This window comes from Apodemus sylvaticus, chromosome 6 (assembly GCF_947179515.1).
Source record: "Apodemus sylvaticus chromosome 6, mApoSyl1.1, whole genome shotgun sequence".
Taxonomy (NCBI): Eukaryota; Metazoa; Chordata; class Mammalia; order Rodentia; family Muridae; genus Apodemus; species Apodemus sylvaticus.
Window position 1 is genome coordinate 127471679 of NC_067477.1, and position 20082 is coordinate 127491760.

Sequence of the window (20082 nt, forward strand, 5' to 3'; positions counted from 1 at the left end):
GGAACAGGGGAGGGAAGAGGGCTTATGGGACTTGCGGGGAGTGGGGACCCAGAAAAGGGGAAATCATTTGAAATGTAAATTAAAAACATATCAATAATAATAATAAAAAGGAGTCACTTTACCATCCAGTGAAACACCCAGGGAGAGAACATTCAAGTTGAAGAGGGGAAGATTAGGAGACAAGGGGTGTAGAAAGTTGCTGAGAGAGGCTGTACCAAGGAAAGAATCGGCAGAAGTCACATTGTCTTCTTCACTTCAAATTAAGAGCGATTTGAGCTCTCAATTTGTCAGCTGACTCCTTGAACATAATGAAATCAAAATAGATATCCCATAGCCATCAACCCTGCAGCGCTGCAGCAGGTGAGCCCCAGGATGACTTCGTTCTAAAGCGGGGTCAGCGGGTTCTAGAGTCTCTGTCCTTACATTCTGTGCGGTTGCCACGGTAGCTCCACGCACAGCTTACTTATTCAGTCCTCTGACCTGTTCCACCTACACAGGGCATTTTATGTCTTACGAATGATGGCCTAGAAGGGAAAGACTTCCTCTGGATTAAATTCAGTATGGGAAAATGCTTAAGGTATGCCTTAAAGATAAATCAAAATGCACTTCACGTGTTTCAAGTGTTGTGTGCCAAAGAACATTGAAAGTATCCAAAAGTCCAGGTAGTGTCGCCTTTCCCACAGTTTCCCACAGTAGCTGGAGATCCGTGTGCTTAGTTGAAGCATCTTCCCACCACAGACAATTTTTGCTTCATCCACAGCAGATATGTTAATATGTAATTAGTCCACGAAATATTGGTTTGTTTTAGTTAATTTCCTTAAAATGGAAGTTTAATAGTCTCAGAGAGATACAGTGGAGTGTCTGTGTGTGGAGGAGAAAAAGAAAGAGAGAAGTGGGGGGGTAACTCTCAGGGGACTAACTGTTATGCCTGATGTCATTTTATATTTCTCTTTTATTTCTTTTCCTGCCTACTTCCCTGATTCTTTCACTTTCCCAACCCCTGAGCTTAAACCGAGTGGGTAGGCTCTTGGAAAGAGATAATCTACCTTTCTGGGCATTCTCTTGGATACATCCGTGTGGCCATTAAACTTAGCCACACCATTTTCTAATTACCTGTTGTCTCCCATTGGTATGATAGATATTATTCTTTAGGAAGTCTGCAGGGTCTCCATTCAGTTCCCCACTTGCTTTCTCATCTTCATTTGGCCCCGTTTTCCTTCTAGCTGCTGGAAAGAGAGCCGGTGCTTCCGACCAAATTGTGAAGATCAAGTTACTCCACAACGCTTGTATCATGGATCCGCTCATGCTTTACAATCCAAAATGGCTCTGGGTCTTATAACATGCCGTCCTTCTTCAACATGTAAGATAGGGAGGAAATGCTCTTCCTCCTCAAGTTCAGCTACCCACTTATTTCCGTGTAAAGGAAAACATACTTTACTGCGGAGATTCCGAAAGAGTAAACGACGGGAAAGTAGAGTTAACTTTGATTCTCAGGAAGACTTATCTTCCAGTGCTGCAAAATCTTCAGATAACTTTACTTTGATTAAAGCTCGAAAATATTTTTCATCCCGCAAGCTGAGTATAGTTTCCTGTCACAGGAATAGCATTTATGAAACTCCACCAGGTAGTCTGTGTCATGCAAACGAAATTCAAGGCTTTTCTAAAAAGTCAACTAGTACTGATGCTCAAAAACGTATAAGCTTCTCTGACCCCGAACACAGCAGTAGATACTTTGCAAATCTGGAAACAAAAGCCATTTCTTCAGGCCACTGGAGTGTTGAGAGAACATCTTACCCGCCAAGTCTAACGACGTCTCTCTTTTCTCTTCCAACTGTTATTTCTTCTTCCAGTCAAGCAAATGTATCTGTTGCTGATAGCCAAGATCATGGCCAACTAAATAAGGATTCGGAAGATGCCCTTCATCACAGGTCTCAGAGTCAGAGCAGACATCCCTCTCCAGCTGGTTTGGAACAGCATCTGTCTCAGAATGTAACTTCTGCCAGCCTCCTCCAGGACGAACTGTCTTCACTGTACCAAACTATCAATAGCTTAACTGTTGAAGTTACCTCAGGCTCCTTTGGAGAAGAAAGCTTTGCTACCTCACCTCTAGATGAAGATATACCTTCGCCTATTGAAATGGCTGAAATAAGGTCACCTCAGATTTTCCTTTCTCTGAGAAGGGCAGCTCAAATTGGAAAATTTCCCAACAATCACTCTCCAAAGACGACAGAAGCTAGTATTCAGTTCTCTTGAAACCTGTTCTTACACAGCTCTGCTTCAGTGCAGGGAAGAGATTTCTATATTGCGGGTTTAAATGTAATAGTGTGGTTTTGAAAGTTTGTAGACATTATTAGAATGGAGAAGCCAAAGATGATTTCATGTTCCAAAGATTGGCTAATCCTGAATTTCTAAATTTATAAATTTCATACAATATTGTGGTCTGAAAGTGACACCAAGTGCCTCCTTTGATCCTGACCCCTAGAGATTGTAATATAATGTATATAATCTATAGAGTTATTGTGATTGACTGGTGCATTTTCATTTGTATCAGTGAGTACTTATTATATTTCCCACTTAGACACATGGACAGAGTTTTCATTAACATAATTAAACAGTGATGCAATGGAAATGTACATTATTTAGAACCCAGATTTTTAAGTTACATTATCTGGGGAATCCATATGTGGTGCATGCCATGGTATGTGTGGGGAGGCCAGATGTCAGCCTCTAGGAGATAATTCTCTCTTCCATGAAGGTCCCAGATGTCAAATTTACATCAATCAGGCTCAGCGGCCAGTGCCTTTATCTATTGTATCATCTCAATAGCCCATAATCCAGAAATTTTGCTTAATAACTTAATTATATACTTATATATACACAAATATGGAAACTTAAGAAATTAAGAAATCAAATAAAAAGCATATATAATTGGCCTCTCAAAGCTATATTTTTAAAATATTTTTCTTAATCTTTTTCAGTAGGCAAAAGTTATATAAGTACTCTCAAAAAATAATGAGTAGAAAGATAACAAACATAAGCAACCAAAAACACCTATTTGAATATAATTAGGCTTTTTTCATAAAAGAATACTTATGTTATTTTCAGTTACTTATCATATTCACATGAAACCCCAATCCCCATTATTAGGCATGTAAAATGATATTTTTACATGCAAGGCTTTCTATTCATCTTAACATATTAAAATTCTTTATGATTTTTAAATGTATTGCTTGAAAAGAACATGAAGGGCATCACTGTAAGCATTTTGAGGTGTGCAATTCAGAAACATTAAGTATTCACACTGTCCTAGGGCTGACACTACCTCCATCCCCACAGCTCTCTGCAGATTGGAAAACTGAAGCTCTGTCCCCCGGAAGGAATAACTCTCCAGTTCCTCTCTTCCCCACTTCCCTGACTACTAGCCTTTTACCTTCTATGGTTTTGATTGTCTCGTGTAAGTACATTGTTAGTATTTGTCTTTTCCAACTGTCTTATTTCACTTACAATTATGTCACCAAAGGTTTGTGCAGCATGTACCGAAACATTTATTTCATAAGGCTGCAGAACATCTCTTTTTGTGTATGAGTCACATCTCACCTAGTCATTCATCTGATCATGTGTAACTTTGGTTTCTTCTGTGTTTGAACTCATGAATGAGTCTACTATTAACATGGGTGCGAATGCCTCTTTGAGATGTTACTGTTCAGTATCTTATTAGCATGTATCAATTATAATACATGCTATTATTATGTAATAGCAATATATATATGCTATATAACAAATATAATAATGGGGTTCATTGAGACATTTTTAGGCATGTACCCAAAGCATCTCAATGCTATAACCCTTACTTCCTCATTTCCCTCTGATCTCTCTGATCCCTTTTTCTCGACCGACTCCCCAATTCTATTTCATGTGCTTTTATTCTAATGACCTAATCAGTTTTGTTATGGTTAAGTATAGGGAAATGGGGAAGATGTCTTTTCAGGAGCATGGACACATTGCCAATGGCTAGTTCATTGGAGGAAACAGTAACAATATATAAATCCTCGGAGAGGGAAAGGGCCTCAAGAATTTCTCCCTACTCTGTGACAGAATATTGACAGGCTGACAGTACAGGCACAGGTCTGGCATAAGTCTTGTGTAGCGTCTGTAAATTCCAGAGCGCGACAGCCTGGCGTGCCTGATAGACAGCATCCCACCCCATGCGGCCTGCTCTGCAGCTATTGCATTCTCCCCAACCCTTTTGTGATATTTCCAGACGTTTCCAGGGTGTAATATAGACGCCCTACTTACTGCTGAGCAGTCAGCAGTCTCTTACTCTCAACACTGAACAGCTGTGGTCTCTGAAGTTACTGCTGCTCTCTGCAAAAAAGAAGCTTTTCTGACCAAATTTGACAGCAGCACTAATCCATTGACATAAACATGGATATTCAAAGGGTAGTTTGGCAGTCATGTCCAGTTAGCAAAAGGACAATAGTAGCCTCCTCACTAGGGATTGTGATCTCCCCAACGATGGGCTTTTGGCTGGCTTTATAGTATGGATGTGAAATCCCTCCTGGGAAGCAAGCTTAAATCCAGTGAGAGAGCAGCTTGGTTACCCTCCTAACAGATGTGCTGTCATTATTGCACTAGTGGGTATCTCTTGCCTGGCCAGCAGTTATTAGTGCACTGGGTGCCTAGTGGAGTAACATTATGAATAACACTTGTCTCCCGCATCTGCAAAGCCCTCCCCAGCAATGTGGGGGACCACCAGACTGGAGGAAGCTTCCAGCTCAGTTCCAGAAGGATTTCTCTGCCATACGACCAGGGCTTGTGACAAGACCTTACTTTAAATCGTTTTTTGAGTCTATACCAAAATTTCTAGATCCTAGTGTAATCTGACTTTTGATTTTTTAGGAACTATCTTAGTGTTTCCTGTAATACCTGAACTAATTTTGCATTCATATCAGAAAGGCATGGGATTTCTTTATTTCCTTAATTTGTCAGCATCTATTTGTTTTGTTTAATGGGTGTAAAGTGATATTTCATTTGAGTTTGATCATCTTTTGGTGTGATTTTTTGGAGTAAATTTATTCAAAGCCATTGCTCTTTTCTAAAAAAAAAAAAAAAAAGTCAGATTATCCATTTTGTTGTTCTCTTAGGAGTTCCGTATGTACTGGGGGTATTGACCCCTTATCAGGGATATGACTTGCTAGTATTTCCTCCACGTGTCTGGGCCAAATTCTTACTTTCTCAGTTGTGTTCTTTACACACAAAAGGTTTATATTTTGGTATAATCCTGACCTAGTCATCCGTTTTAATACTTTTCTTTCATTACCTGACCAGTGGGTACTGTAGCCAAGAAATTATTAATTCACTGGCATGAAGCTATTGCCTTGTGTCTCCTTCTAAGAGTTTTTAGCTTAGTTTTGCAGTTAGGTCTTTGGTATGTTTTGGTGTTATTTTTTGGCTATGATGCTGATTAAGAATCTCAACATATAATATTTTAAAGATATGTTTACCAATTTCTTTGTGTATGAAACCTAGCTTGTTACATGGGTACTGACTTTGGACCTCACAGTTGTATAGCAAGCCGGTTGTCTTAACTGCTGGTCATTGCTCTAGCACCAAAGGACATGTTAGTGAAACTGATTCTTTTGCATGTAGAAATAGTTTTCCCAACATTACTTGTTAATGATACTGTTTCTTCATCATTATGGTCTTGGTTTATGCCTAGTGGTAGAGTAGCTGTGTTATACAGTAGTTCTGACTTTAATTTGAGGAACCTTCAAACTGATTTGCCTAATGTCTGTATAAATTTGTGCTTCACCAGTACTGAATAAACTCCTTGTCCCACATCCTCTTCAGACTTCATTCAGATTTCTTAGTGACAGCCACTTTGACTGGAGTGGGATGGTATCTGAAAGCAACTTTAATTTGCATCTCTTGGATGACTAGGGATGCTGAGAATTCTTTAGATAGTAGAAATTAGGTCATGAGGAAGGACAAAATTCAAGTAAGACGAATGATCACTCAAGAGGATATAATAATTGTTCTGATGTTTCAACTAGGAGGTCATGGTGTCGTGGTATTTTTTTCTTTTTTCTTTTTTTCTGGATATCTGAATACAAATACAGTTGATAGTAGAGTGCAAGGCAGTATGGGGAGCTCCACAGGGTCAGACCCGGAGCTCAGCTGTGCAGGAGTTCACTGCGTGCGACACATAGCACTGAGCCAAGGACCTGCTAGAGTGACTGTCTCCTCCTAGCTCTGTGATGGTTTTATTTGAGTTCATTATAATCGGTGGTTTTATTTAAAGGGATTAAAATTAACATAGTCCTAGGCTCTTGTTAAACCATTTGACCATACACCTAATGTGTGTGTTACTCCTGGTCTGTGTTCTGTTCTGTTGGTGTGATACGTGTCTTTTTATGCTCATATCACACGGCTTTGATTCTTTTGTCTTGTGGTAAATTTGAATTGAGAAATGTGAGATCTCCAATGTTGTTCATTTTTTTTCAAGATTGCTTTGGCCACCAGGTGTTCCTTGAGATTTCAAATCAATTTCAGGATAGATTTATATATTCTACAAGATTATTATTGATATTTTGAGATGGATCACATTGAATCTGTAGACTATTTTGAAGTAGTATTGGCATCTTAATATTAAACCTGTAAACAAATGAGGAATTTCTTTTTGATATTTTTTAATACTCTTTGAACATATGAGGATACATATCACAAAGCACAGTAGTTCATGCCTATAATTCCAGCTATTTGGGAAGCTGAGGCAGGACGATCACTTGAGTAGGAGTTTGGGATCATGGTACTTCATGCAAATCAGGTGTTGACACTAAGTTCAACATTAATATGATCACTTCCTCTGTGTGAGGTTGCTTAAGAAGGATGGAACAAATCCAAATCAGAAACAGAGCAGGACAAGCTCTTAGGGCAGAAGTCATTAAACTGCCTAAATTAATCTTTATTTTATTCTTTGAGATGCTATTAGAAATAGAATCAGTTTTTATTGTTTACCTTTTATATAGAGCATTACTAATGCATTGGACAGCTGAGTCGTGTTTGTTTCAGCTTCACTACATGCATTTGTTAGAGATTATAGTATATGCTCGTGTGTATGTATGTATCCTTACATGCCTGTATGTGTGTAAACATGTATATATATGTGCATGTGTGCATGTGTGTATAACTATATTATAATATGTGTGCATATGTACTTGTGTGTATGTGTGTACATGAGTGTGTGTGCATGTGTTACATGCTTCCGTGTGTGTGTGTGTGTGTGTGTGTGTGTGTGTGTGTGTGTATGTGTGTGTAATATTTGGGTTTTGTTTGTTCCCTACATATACATCATATTAGCTGTGAAAAGAAGATAACTTTTCCTCTTCCATTTCCATTTTGATACCTTTTATTTCTTCATTTTTCCTCATTGCTCTAGGCAGGACTTTGCATGATATATTGAACTGAACTTGTGAAAGCAGGTGGTTTCGTCTTCACTAACTGGTCTAAAGGAAAAGCTCTCCATCTTTCATCACTGGGCATATTACCATTGTGCTTCTCATATATAGTCTTTGGTACATTGAAGCAATTTTCTTCCATTTTTATCATAAAACATTAAATTTTGCCAAGTACTTTTTTCCTTACAAGTGAAATGATACTTTGCAAATGATACTGTGCTTTTTACTTGCATTTTATCACTCTAGTATATTGTGCTGTTTTATTTTCATGTATTAAGTTATCTGTGCATCCAAGATAATAAATCCTACTCTGTCATGGTCTTTCATAATATGTAGTTAAATACTGTTTGCTGGTACTTTGAGAATGTTTGCCTAAATATTCATCAGAGATGATATTGGTCTATAGTCTTCATTTCTGGTAGTATCTTTGATGTTTGCTGGTACTTTGAGAATGTTTGCCTAAATATTCATCAGAGATGATATTGGTCTATAGTCTTCGTTTCTGGTAGTATCTTTGATGTTTCTATCAGAGCAATGCTGACCTCATAGACTACATCTGAGTTATTTTGCTCACTTCAATTGTTGGATGAGTGAGAGGGTCCAAGAATACTGCTCTTAATTCTGCTTTTGTTTGTTTGTTTGTTTGTTTGTTTTTGAGACAGGGTTTCTCTGTGTAGCCCTGGCTGTCCTGGAACTCACTCTGTAGACCAGGCTGGCCTCGAACTCAGAAATCCTCCTGCCTCTGCCTCCCAGAGTGCTGGGATTACAGGCGTGTGCCACCACTGCCCAGCTAATTCTGCTTTAAATGTGTGGTAGAGCTGGGCCTGGTTACACATGCATTTAATCCCATAACTCAGTGGTAGAGGCAGGTGGATCTCTGATTTTATGAAGGCCAGCCTGGACTATGTAGTGAGTTTCAGATCAATTGGGGATGCACAGTAAGACCCTGTCTCAAACAAAACAAAATATTTGGTAGCATTCAAGGAAGCCATCTGGCCCTAAACTTTAGACATGCTGGTAGCTTCTGATTACTAATTCACAATCTCCTTGTTTGTTCTAAATGTTAAGAGTTTCTATGTCTTCCTGATTCAGTCTAGCACTTGCGTGTTTTGAGAAATTTCCCCATTTCATAAGATTTTCTATGTCTTTCTGATTCAGTCAGTGAGTTTTGAGAAATGTGCCCACTTCATCATGGTTACATAGTGTGTCCACATCAATTCTGCTTACAATCCTATTTCTATAACACCAGAAGTAATATCTATTTCATTTTAATTGACTCTTCCTTTTGTTTTCTGTCAAAGACTTAAAAATTTTGCTGTTCTTTCTAAAGAACACATACTTTTTCTGTTGATGTTTTTCTTCTATCATTTTTCTAGTCTCTTATTCATTTCCATTCTAATCCCTACAGGGTGTTTGGTTTTTGTTTTGGGGTTTTTGGGTTTTATTGTGAGTTGAGTTTGCTCTTTCTAATTTCCCATGGTGTACATTTAAATTGTTTTTGGACCTTCTTTATTAATGTAAGGATTTGTAGCTATAAATTTCCTTTTATCTCTGCTGTGTTCACTGAATCTGGTATGTTTTCATTTGCATTCAACTCGACATTCTGTAGTGGCCCTTATGGTTTCATATTTGGCCTACTGTTGTCTAAGAATATAGAATGAGGAGACATCTCAGTAAGTAAAGTGCTTGACACACAGACATGAGGACCCAGCACCTATGTAAAAAGCTGGTTGTGGTGAGCCCACACTTGTCATCCCAGCACTGGCGCAGCAGAGACAGGGAGTTCCCTGGGAGTTTCTAGCCATTAACCTTGCCTAATCAGTGAGCCCCTAGGTCCCAGTGAGAGACCTCTCTCAACACAACAAAGTATGCCAGCAAGATGACTCAGTGGGAGAAAACTCATGCCACCCAAGCTTCACAACCCTGAGTCTGAGCTCCAGAAGCTACATAAATGTGAAAGAAAGGCACCAGTTCCACAGAGCTTTCCTCTGGCTTCCTCGGCATGCTGTGGTATGACGGTGAAATAGATATTACTTCTGGTGTTATAGTTATATAACTATCATTAATAAACTAAAAAAATCCAAGGTGGACTATCTTGAGGAATGACATCCAAGTCTGACTTTTGGGCTCCACACGTATGTATATAGTACGCATGTACCTGGATACACATGTATGTACATATATACATGTACCTGGATACACATGTATATACATATATACATGTACCTGGATACACATGTATGTACATATATACATGCACCTGAATACCATGAATACACCCTGCCCCACCTACACATTCATACATGTACAAAGAATATATTGTTAAATTTCTAAATATCCTTGGATTTTTCAGTCTTCTTTCTGTTGGTTTCTGATTTCATTCTATTGTGATCAGAAAAGAGGGTCTGTTGCAGGTATGATGGTGGTGCAGTTGTATGGATCCCAAGAGACAGAAAAGACAGTTTATGCATTGCAAATATTTTTAAATTTATTAAGACTTATTTTGTGGTATATCATCTGACCTGTCTTGAAGAATGTTTATCTTGAGAAATATGTAGTCTGTTATTGTACAGAGGCCTTATTTGGTTCATGGTCTACAGTAATGTTTGCATCATTTTCCAATCAGTTTTCTTCCTGATATGCTATTTCATTCGTCACTGAAAGTAGGACATGAAGGCTGGGGATGTACCTTGATGGGAGAGCATTTGCATGACTTGTGGGGCCCTGGTTCCAGGATCGTGTGCTATAAGAAGCAATGGAGGACACTGACATTCTTCTTACTACTTTTCTGTTACTTTCCCCTTCAATTCTGTCAAACTTTGCTTTATGTATTCAGAAGTGGTGATATCTGGGGCAGAGATACTTATTGTTGTTATTTATTCATAATAAATTGATCATTTTCCTATATATTGTCATTTATCTTTTAAAATTATTTGGTTTTGAGATTATAATGTGATTACATCATGTCCCTCTTCCTGGGCCTCCCTCCATACCCTTCTACATATTTCTTCTTGCTCTCCTTCAAATTCATGGCCCTTTTTTCATTAATTGTTGTCATATACATGTATGTGTATGTATGTATATATTGATACACATGTATCTATTCCTAAATATACCCTCCTGAGTCCACATAGTGTTACTTGCATGTATGTTTCAGGAGTGAACATTTGGTGATCTATAATCCCACTCAGCATTTCTTAGTTGCCTGCAGTTCTTTGTGGAGAGCTGAGGCCTTGTGGTCCTTCTCCATCTATTTTGGCATGTTCGTTGTTGTTCTTGGTTAGCGCATGTTTAGATGGTCATGTAGATGAGACTATGGGTACAGCAAATTCCCCAGGCCTCTGGCTCTCCCAATCTTTTCAATCCCTCTGCAGCATTTCCTGGGCCTTAGGTATGGGAGTTGTTTCGTAGATGTATCCATTGAGCAGTAGTAGCACCTCATACCTTGATGATAACCAACAGCTCTCTAATTAGAATTAAGTGCTACTCAACAAAAGGGAAACCATTTCAGCTACCCAGGGTTAGTGAAGACATGGGTCTTGGGTCTTCTCTTGGAAAAGAACCTACCACCATCACTTTACTAAGCCAGCATAACCCCTAACTACACTCTAAATATTTGTCTTTATACCCACAGATAAGTATCAGCCTCACTGCTCATCAAGAAACCATCTTGTAATAGATGGAGAACATCACAGAAAGCCATAATTAATCAAAATGCAGAGTTAAGTAACGCAGCCCCAGTGTTCTTTGGCTTTTGTCACAGACTTTGACTTGGTGAAATTACTGTTAGCCTATTTCAGTCACCATTTGCATGGAGTAGTTTTTTCTGTCTTTGACCTTTAGCCTGTTTTATCTTTAGAGCTTTGTAAGCATCTTATAATTGGATCTTGAATTTTTAAATCTATTTTGCATATATGCATTATGTGTATGTATATATAGTTGAGAAATCAATCCATTTAGTTTTGATATAATAATTACAAATAGGAAAGAACTTATTGGTGCTGTTTTATTATTTTTCTTTTAGTGTTACAGTATTTTTGCCAGTCACTTCTTCAGTTAATACTTTTCTTTGTGTTAAAATTGTATGTTTTGCAGTATGTTCTTATTTCTTTTTAAATATATTCTTTGGTTGGTCCTTTGTGGTTTCCAATTTAAAAAAAAAAAAAAAGATGCAACAATTGATTTTCAACTGGTCTAAATTTCAATTACCTGCAAAAAATTCTATTCCTTTCTAACCCCCTGTTTATGTTGTCACAATTTACACCTATATTATATAGCATTAATATACTTCCATAATTTTACACTTTTTAAAAATCCTAAATAAAAAGTAGAGTTTCAAAACAAAATTTTTATAATACTAGACTTAGTATTTTTTCATGTATTTACCTTTACTAAAAGAACTTAACATTCTTTAATGTATTTGTTGTTGTTGTTGTAGTTGTTGTTGTTGTTGCTACTGCTGTCTTGAGATAGTCCTCTGCAGTATAGATTGTCAGGTATGACCTTGAACTATATCCAGGATCCCCCTGTCTCTGCCTCCTCTGCATTACAGGGGTGTGTTGGCACACCCAGTTTACACAGGATAGGGAACTGAACCCAGGGCCCCATGAGAGCTAGGCAAGCACTATATTCCCAGCCTGAGAAATTTACATTTTTATTTACGTCAGATTACTTGAGTGAAACAAGTCTGAAGGACTCCTTTAGGGTTTCTTGTAGAACAATAATAAACTTGGCCTTTTGTTTTTCTATAAGTATTTAATTTCTCTATTACTTTTGAAGGACCATTCTGGCTGGTTGTAGAATCATTTCATTATTCTTTTCTTTCTTATGGTATTAAAATGCACCTCCTCAGGTGTTGACTGCTCAACAAGACTTCTGCTAAAGGTGACAACCTTTGACAGGTGCTGAGCTTCTTTCGCCACTTTCTTTTTTTTAATAATAAAAAAAAAGCACTTTACATCCCAATTACAGCTTCCCTCTCTCCTCCCTTCCCTGTCCCACCCTCACAAATCCCTCCCCCCATTACCCTCTCCTCTTCTCCTCAGAGACGAGCCTTGGGTACCACACCACCCTGGAGCTTCTAGTCCCAGCAGGCATAGGCACAACCTCTCCAACTGAGGCCCAGCCAGGCAGCCCAAGTGGGAGAGAAAGGGATCCATTGTCAGGGAACAGAGACTTAGCTCCAGATCCCCTTGTGAGGGGAAACCCAGGAGCACCAAGGTGGACATTTGCTACAGATGTGCAGGGGGTCTAGGTCCAGCCACTCCGTGATCCTGGTTGGTGGCCCAGGCTCTGTGAGCCCTCATGGTCCCAGGTTAGTTGACTCTGGGTCTTCTTGTGGTGTTTTTGGCCCCTCGAACTTGGCTCACTTCTATTCCCCAGTCTTACCCAAGTCTCCCTGATCTCTGACTGGTGTTTGACTGTGATTCTTTATATCTGCCTCTGTCTGCTGAGTGAAGCCTCTCAGGAGACAGTTATGCCAGATTCCAGTCTGTAAGCATAGCAGTGTATCATTAATAGTGTCAGGGGTTGGCTCTTTCACATGGAATGGGTCTCAAGTTGGGGCAGCCATTGGTTGGTTGTTCCCTCAGTCTCTGCTCCATTGTCATCCCTGCACATCTTGTAGGCAGGACAACTTTCAGATTGAAGGTTTTGTGAGTAGATTGATGTCCCCCTCCCGCCTCTGGAAATCTTGCCTGGCTACATGAGGTGGCCATTTCTATATCCCCTGCTGGTGGGGATCTAACCTGGAGTCCCCCTACCCATAGACTTTCTGTATACTCTCCCATCCTGGGCCTCCAGCTAGTCACCAGAGTTACCCCCACCCCAATTTCCATTCTCACTCCCAGGCCTCTCCCACCACCCCTCTTAACCCCACACCTGATCTCTCTTCAGCCCCTCTCCTGCTAAGTTTCCTCTCTCCATCTACTTCCAGTGACTATTTAGTTTCCCCTTCTGAGTGAGATCGGTGGTGCATCCTCCCTTGGGACTCCCTTATTCCCCAGTTTCTTTGGGTCTGTGAATTGTAGCATGGTTAACCTGCACTTCATGGCTAATGTCTGCTTGTGAGTACATACCATGTGTGTCTTTCTGGGTCTGAGTTACCTCACTCAGGATAATATTCTCAGGTTTCATCTATTGCCTGCAAATATCATGATATTTTGTTTTTTTAATAGTTGAATAGTATTTCATTGTGTAGATGTATCACATTTTCTTTCTCCATTCTTCAGTTGAGGGTTGTTTCCAGTTTCTATTACAAATTAAGCTGCATCAACCGCTATATTTGTCAGGCACTGGCAGAGCCTCTCGGAGACAACTCTGTCAGGCTCCTGTCAGCAAGCACTTGTTGACATCCACAATAGTGCCTGGGTTTGGTAACTGTATGTGGAATGGATCCCCAGGTGGGGCAGTCTCTGGATGGCCTCTCCTTCAGTCTCTGCTCCATGCTTTGTCTCTGTATCTCCTCCCACAGGTATTTTGCTCCCCTTCTAAAAGGACTGAAATATCCACTCTTTTGGTCTTCCTTCTTCTTGAGTTTCATGTAGTTCTGTGAATTGTATCTTGGGTATTCCGAGCTTCTGGGCTAATATCCACTTAACAGTGAGTGCATACCATGTGTGTTCTTTTGTGATTGTGTTACCTCACTCATGATGATATTTTCTAATTACATCCATTTGCCTAAGAATTTCATGAATTCATTGTTTTTAATAGCTGAGTAGGAGTCCATTGTGTAAATATACCACACACAGTGGTGGATGCTCACAACCATTAGACTGAGCACAGGGTCCCCAATGGAGGAGCTAGAGAAAGGGCCCAAGGAGCTGAAGGAGTTTGCAGCCCCATAGGAGGAACAATAATATGAACCAACCAGTAGCCCCAGAGCTCCCAGGGACTAAAACACCAACCAAAGAGTACGAATGGAGGGACCCATGGCACCAGCCTCATATGTAGCAGAGGATGGCCTTGTTGGACATCAATGGGAGGTAAGGCCCTTGGTCCTGTGAAGGCTAGAAGCCCCAATGTAGGGGAATGCCAGGGCAGGGAAGATGGAGTCGGTGGGTTGGTGAGCAGGGAGAGAGAGGAGAGTATGATAGGGGTTAGGGGGTTTTCGGAAGGGGAAACCAGGAAAGGGAATAACATTTGAAATGTAAATAAAAATATCTAATAAAAATAAAAATAAAGCTGCTATGAACATAGTTGAGCATGTGTCCTTGTGGTATAGTGGGGCATCCTTTGGGTATATGCCCATGAGTGGTATAGCTGGGTCTTAAGGTGGAGCTATTCCTAGTTTTCTGAGAAACTGAAAAATTGATTTCCAGAGTGGTTGTATAAGTTTCCATTCCCACCAGCAATGGAGGGGTGTTCTCCTCACTCCATATCCTCACCATGAGCTACTGCTTGAATTTCTGATCTCAGCCATGCTGATGGGTGTAAGGTGGAATCTCAGGGCCATTTTGATTTGCATTTCCCTGATGACTAAGGATGTTGAACATTTTGTTAAGGGCTTCTTAGCCATCTGAGATTCCTCTGTTGAGAAGTCTCTGTTTAGCTCTGTGCCCAATTTTGTAATTAGGTTATTGGGGTTGTTGGTATCTAACTTCTTGAGTTCTTTTTAAATTTTGGATATTAGTCCTCTGTCAGATGTAGGTTGGTGAAGATCCTTTTCCAATATGTAGGCTGCTCTTTTGTCCTATTGACAGTGTCATCTGCCTTACAGAAGCTTTTCAGTTTCGTGAGGTCCCATTTATCAATTGTTGATCTTAGAGCCCAAGGCATTGGTGTTCTGTTCAGGAAATTGTGTCCTATACCAATGAGTTAAAGGTGCTCCCCACTTTCTATTCTATTAGATTTAGTGTATCAAATTTTATGTTGAAGTCTTTGATCCACTTGGACTTGGGTATTGTGCAAGGTGAGAGATAAGGATATACTTGCGTTCTCCTACATGCTGACATCCAATTAGATCAGCACCATTTGTTGAAGGCACTTTCTTTTCTTTTTTTTCTCTTGAATGATTTTGGCATCTTTGCGTAAAAATCATGTGTCCATAGGTGTGTGGGTTTATTTCCAGGTCATCAGTTCGATTCCATTAATCAACCTGTGTGTTCCTATACCAACACCATGCAGTTTTTATCACTATTGCTCTGTAGTACAGCTTGAGGTCAGGGATGGTGAGCCCCCAAGAACTTCTTTTATTATTCAAGATTGTTTTTGCTCCCCTGTTTTGTTCCCCCACATGAAGTGGAGAATTGCTCTTTCTTTCTGCCAGCAGCCTAAGTGTAAGGTGCCTGGGTGGTTCTCTTTGGGTTTATTCTACTTGGAGTCATCTGAGCTTTCTGTGTTCTTGTCCTCCAGATCTGGAGTTTTGGCATTATTTTTTCAAGTAACCCCACTGTTCCTTCTTGTCTTCTCCCAGAGCCCTCATCATATGTATATGGTCAACATAATGGTGTCTCCCAGGCCCATCAGATTTTCTCTGTTTTCATTCGTTCTTTATTCTTTTTGTTCCTCACATTTTCAGAGTGAACATCTTCAGGTTTGCCTGTGGTTTGCTTTCTGTGTTAGGTTTTCCTGTGCCTTGCTTCCAGCAGACTTCAGTTCCCTTATCACAGTCTCAGCCCCACAACCATGTTTGGTTCTTTTTCCTAATGTGTGTTTCTTTGCTGACACTCCGTTTGTTTCATGTGTGATTTTCTTCTTTTATCCTTTTTACTCCTTCCTTCTTTCCTTAGTTTTCTGATTAAATTTAAGGCTATTGTCTTAAAATCACTGACTAGAAACTCTAAAGCACTCACCTCTTCAGCCTCTATGTCTGAAGATGTGCTCTTTTTCTTTGAATTAATTACTGTATTAGTTTGGGTTCTCTAGAGTCACAGAACGTATGGATAGTCTTTATATAGTTAGGGAATTTGTCAATGACTTACAGTCTATAGTCCAACTCCCCAACAATGATCAGCAGCAGCTGTGGATGGAAGTCCAAGGATCTAGCAGTTTCTCAGTCCCACGAGGCAAGCAGGCAAGGAAAAGTGAGAGAGCATCTTCCTTCTTCCAATGTCCTTATATATCTCCAGCAGAGGGTGTAGCCCAGATTAAAGGTGTGTGCATCCAGGCCTTTAATCCCAAATGATCTTGAACTCGGAGATCTCCTTGTCTTAGCCACTATGCTTCAAGGTCTCCATGCCAAGATCCAGGTCAGAAACTTATATCTCTGAGCCTCCAAATTAGGATCATAGGTGAGCCTTCCAATTCTAGACTGTAGTTCATTCCAGATATAGTCAAGTTGACAACCAGGAGTAGCCACTACAATTACTTTTCACTCTCTCCTTGTGAAAAACATGCTCGCAGGTTTTGTTGAAAGTTAAGAATTTGAAAGAATGTCCAGTCTGTGGATGGGCTCCATGTTTCAGAGGACTCCTCGGTGATCAGCCAAAGGTCCTTTCAAGTCTTTTGGAGCATGCGCTTCTCACAGGTCTATGTGCTTATGGACTTGCACGTTTTCCACTCCTTGCCATGCGCTCAACCTTCATTTTTCTAAGTCTTCTGGGAGGCTTAAACATTGTTTTATCCCTCTGCCCACTGCCCTCATCCTAGGCACCCATGAGTCCACAGTCCCCTTGCTACACCCTGTGCCACATTACTGTTTTAAACATCTTTCGACCGTTCCCAGCTCAAAGTTCCCAAGTCCTCCGATTGTCTCCCCCAAAACACATGTTTAGGTCTGTCACAGAAATAGTCCACTCTCTGGTAGCAGTTTCTGTCTTAGTTAAGGATGTTATTGCTGTGATAAAACACCATATCCATAAACAACTTGGAGAGGAAGGAGTTTATTTAGCTTACACTTCCACATCACAGTCCATCATCAAAGGAAGTCAGAGGAGCATCCTGGAGGCAGGAGCTGACGCAGAGGCCAGTTAAGTGCTGCTGACTGGCTTGCTCGCCATGTTGCTCAGCCTGTTTTCTAATACCATCCAGGACCACCAGCTCAAAGACGGCACCACCACCCACAGTGAGCTTGACCTTCCCATGTCAATCATCAATCAAGAAGACATCTCACAGGCCATTCTGGTGGGAATATTTCTCAATTGATGTTCTCTTCTCAAATGACTCTGGCTTGTCAAGTTAGCATAAAAGTAGCCAACATAAATGGGTAGTACTAATTTTTAAAAACCAATATAGTGGGAGCAACAAAAAATGGCTGCTTGCCACACAAGCATGAGTTCAGATCCGCAGTACCCAGTGTAAATGCTGACACCGCCACCTGTAACCCCAGCGCTGAGGTACTGGAGACAGGTAGGGCTCAGGCACTCTCTGGACAGCCAGTGTAGCTACTAGGGGAGCCTCCAGTGAAATAATCAACACTGTCTTTAAAAACAAGGTGGAGGGTGACTACGGGAGATTCTTGTCAACTTCTGGCCTCCACATACCATCCGTGTGCACCCCATTGTAAACATGCACATGAACACATACACCACACACAAAGTCAGAACATCATGTTCAACTATAGAAGAATACCTGAACACATGCTAAAGTGCACACACACATTTTTGAGTGCCTGCTGAGTTCCTCTAGCTTGGTGTGATCTATAACAGCATCTAATGAATGTACTTTGGATACTTAGTTCTTCCGTTATGAACCTTACCACTAAGAAGCATGCATTCTAGTGGAACTGATTCTGAAAAAGTAGATGACAAACACATGCGTGTGGGGTTATTATTAATAGCATATTAAAGAGATTATGTGCCATGGAGGAAAAATGTAAACATATCAAGAAGAGGAAGAAAGATTCAAGGTTGTAGAGTTGGATAGAAGATTCTGGGTGGGCTGAAGACGTTAGCCAAGAGTAGAGATTATTATGTCTGAGGGAAAGAACGTTCCATCAGAGAGAACAGCAGGTAAACGCCTTGAGGCTGAAGGGGCCAGTGACTGAGAGGATAAGTCAGAAATTAAGTCACAGAACTATTAGGGTTGGCATGTCCTTGTAATTGCCCAAGTCTTTGTAAGTAATCAGCTCTTGGCCTTTCTCTGTGTAGGGTGTTGTGACATTTTCTAGCACAGAGTGGAATAATTCGACTTGTATTTTCAAACAATTTCTCTGGTCATTCTGTGTAAGTCTAAAGGGAGTTGGTGGTTGTTTCTGCCATCTTAGGTATATTACAGCTAACACCGACACAGAAGAACAGAGCTTCCCGGTCCCTCAGGCTCTTAACACACACATAGAGGAACTAAAGTTGGATGTCCTCCTTCAGAAGGTAGACCATTTGCGGATAAATGAGTCTAACAAAATGGAGAGTTTTGAGCTACTTTGTGACCACAAAGAGAAGGTAAGAGCTGTGTGGCAGCGATATGTTCACACAGTTTTCAATTTTTATTCAAGTACCACCCTGCTCATATTGAAACTGCAGTACTGTGCTGCAGTTCATAGAGAAAGAATAAGGATGTACTTTTATAAAATGAGTAACTGTTTAAAATTAGAGTTAATTGGGTTTATCTAAGGTCACAAAAAGAGGAACCAGCCTTATACAGATTTAGTTTGATTTTATTAACTTGGATATTTAATGCGTGTTTTGTAACATGAAGAATAAGACATTATACCTAGGCATAATGTTTTCTCTGGAAAGAATAACACGTTTTTTTAGGTTTTCTTTTGTTTTGTTTTGTTTTGTTTTGTTTTGTTTTGTTTAAGACAGGGTTTCTCTTGTGTGTCCCTGGTTGTTCAGGATCCCATTCTGTGAACCAGGCTGACCTTGAGTTCAGAGAGATCTGCCTGCCTCTGTTTCCCCGAGTGCTGGGATTAAAGGCATGTGCCACCACACCTGGCTAAGTTTCCTGTTACAGACCATGGGTCTGCTGTGGGATAACCAGGGTCTTCTGGTCCAGGAAGGCACAGGTCCAGCTGAGATGACAGACAGAACAAACCACACACACACACATAGAGGCGGTTTGAACTGAATGTATTTTGGAGCTCTAAGGCAAGGATTTTTATACAGGAAGAGTTGGTAATACCATTTCAAAAGATGTAGCCAGTTAGGTAGGCACAATTATCATAGCCATTTGGTACAAGGAAATGCAAAATCAATCAGGTACAAGGTTTCTCAAGTAGCAGATACAGAAGATCAATTTACAGATGCCATCAAACTTCTTGATTAGAATACAGAGCCACTCATAGTTTACAGTAAATCTTCAAAGAGTTTGAAGTTTCTTATACCACCTGAGTCTTTAACAAGTTCTTGTGAGAAATCCTTATCTAACATTTAGCCTTCTATCTTGTGAAACAAAACTTCCTGACTAAATCAATGCTTTCAGTACCAGAGTGCCAGAGCCATCCTCATACACATATGCACAGCCATAAAAATCTGCATGTGGTTGGAAGGTAGTAATTATGTAAACACCTATGAGGCAAGGCATAGCAATTCTGAAAAGGGGGTTTGGCTGGTCAGTGAGTTGACTTCAAAGACCGGATTATCAGCCAGGCCTTAGGAATCCTGGTAAAGAGAGAAAAGGAGGAAGTCAGGGCAAACTGCTACTTGAGAACTAAGGGCCCATCTTAAATAGCCAGAAAGTAAGAGAGTACAGTAAATTGCCAAGTGAGATTATCAGCTTCCAAATATACAGAGAGTTCCGTTATTCC

The 20082-nt window shown here is 40.2% G+C and overlaps 1 protein-coding gene across 3 annotated transcripts in view; it reads left to right on the forward strand.

The window, feature by feature from the left end:
* Window positions 1-20082, forward strand: part of Rmdn2 (regulator of microtubule dynamics 2) — a 59063-nt gene that overhangs the window by 10362 nt on the left and 28619 nt on the right. For all 3 annotated transcript variants that reach the window (XM_052186430.1, XM_052186427.1, XM_052186429.1), the window contains exon 3: window positions 18601-18775. In XM_052186430.1, coding sequence (XP_052042390.1) covers window positions 18601-18775 — 175 coding nt within the window. The remainder of the gene's footprint in view (window positions 1-18600; window positions 18776-20082) is intronic.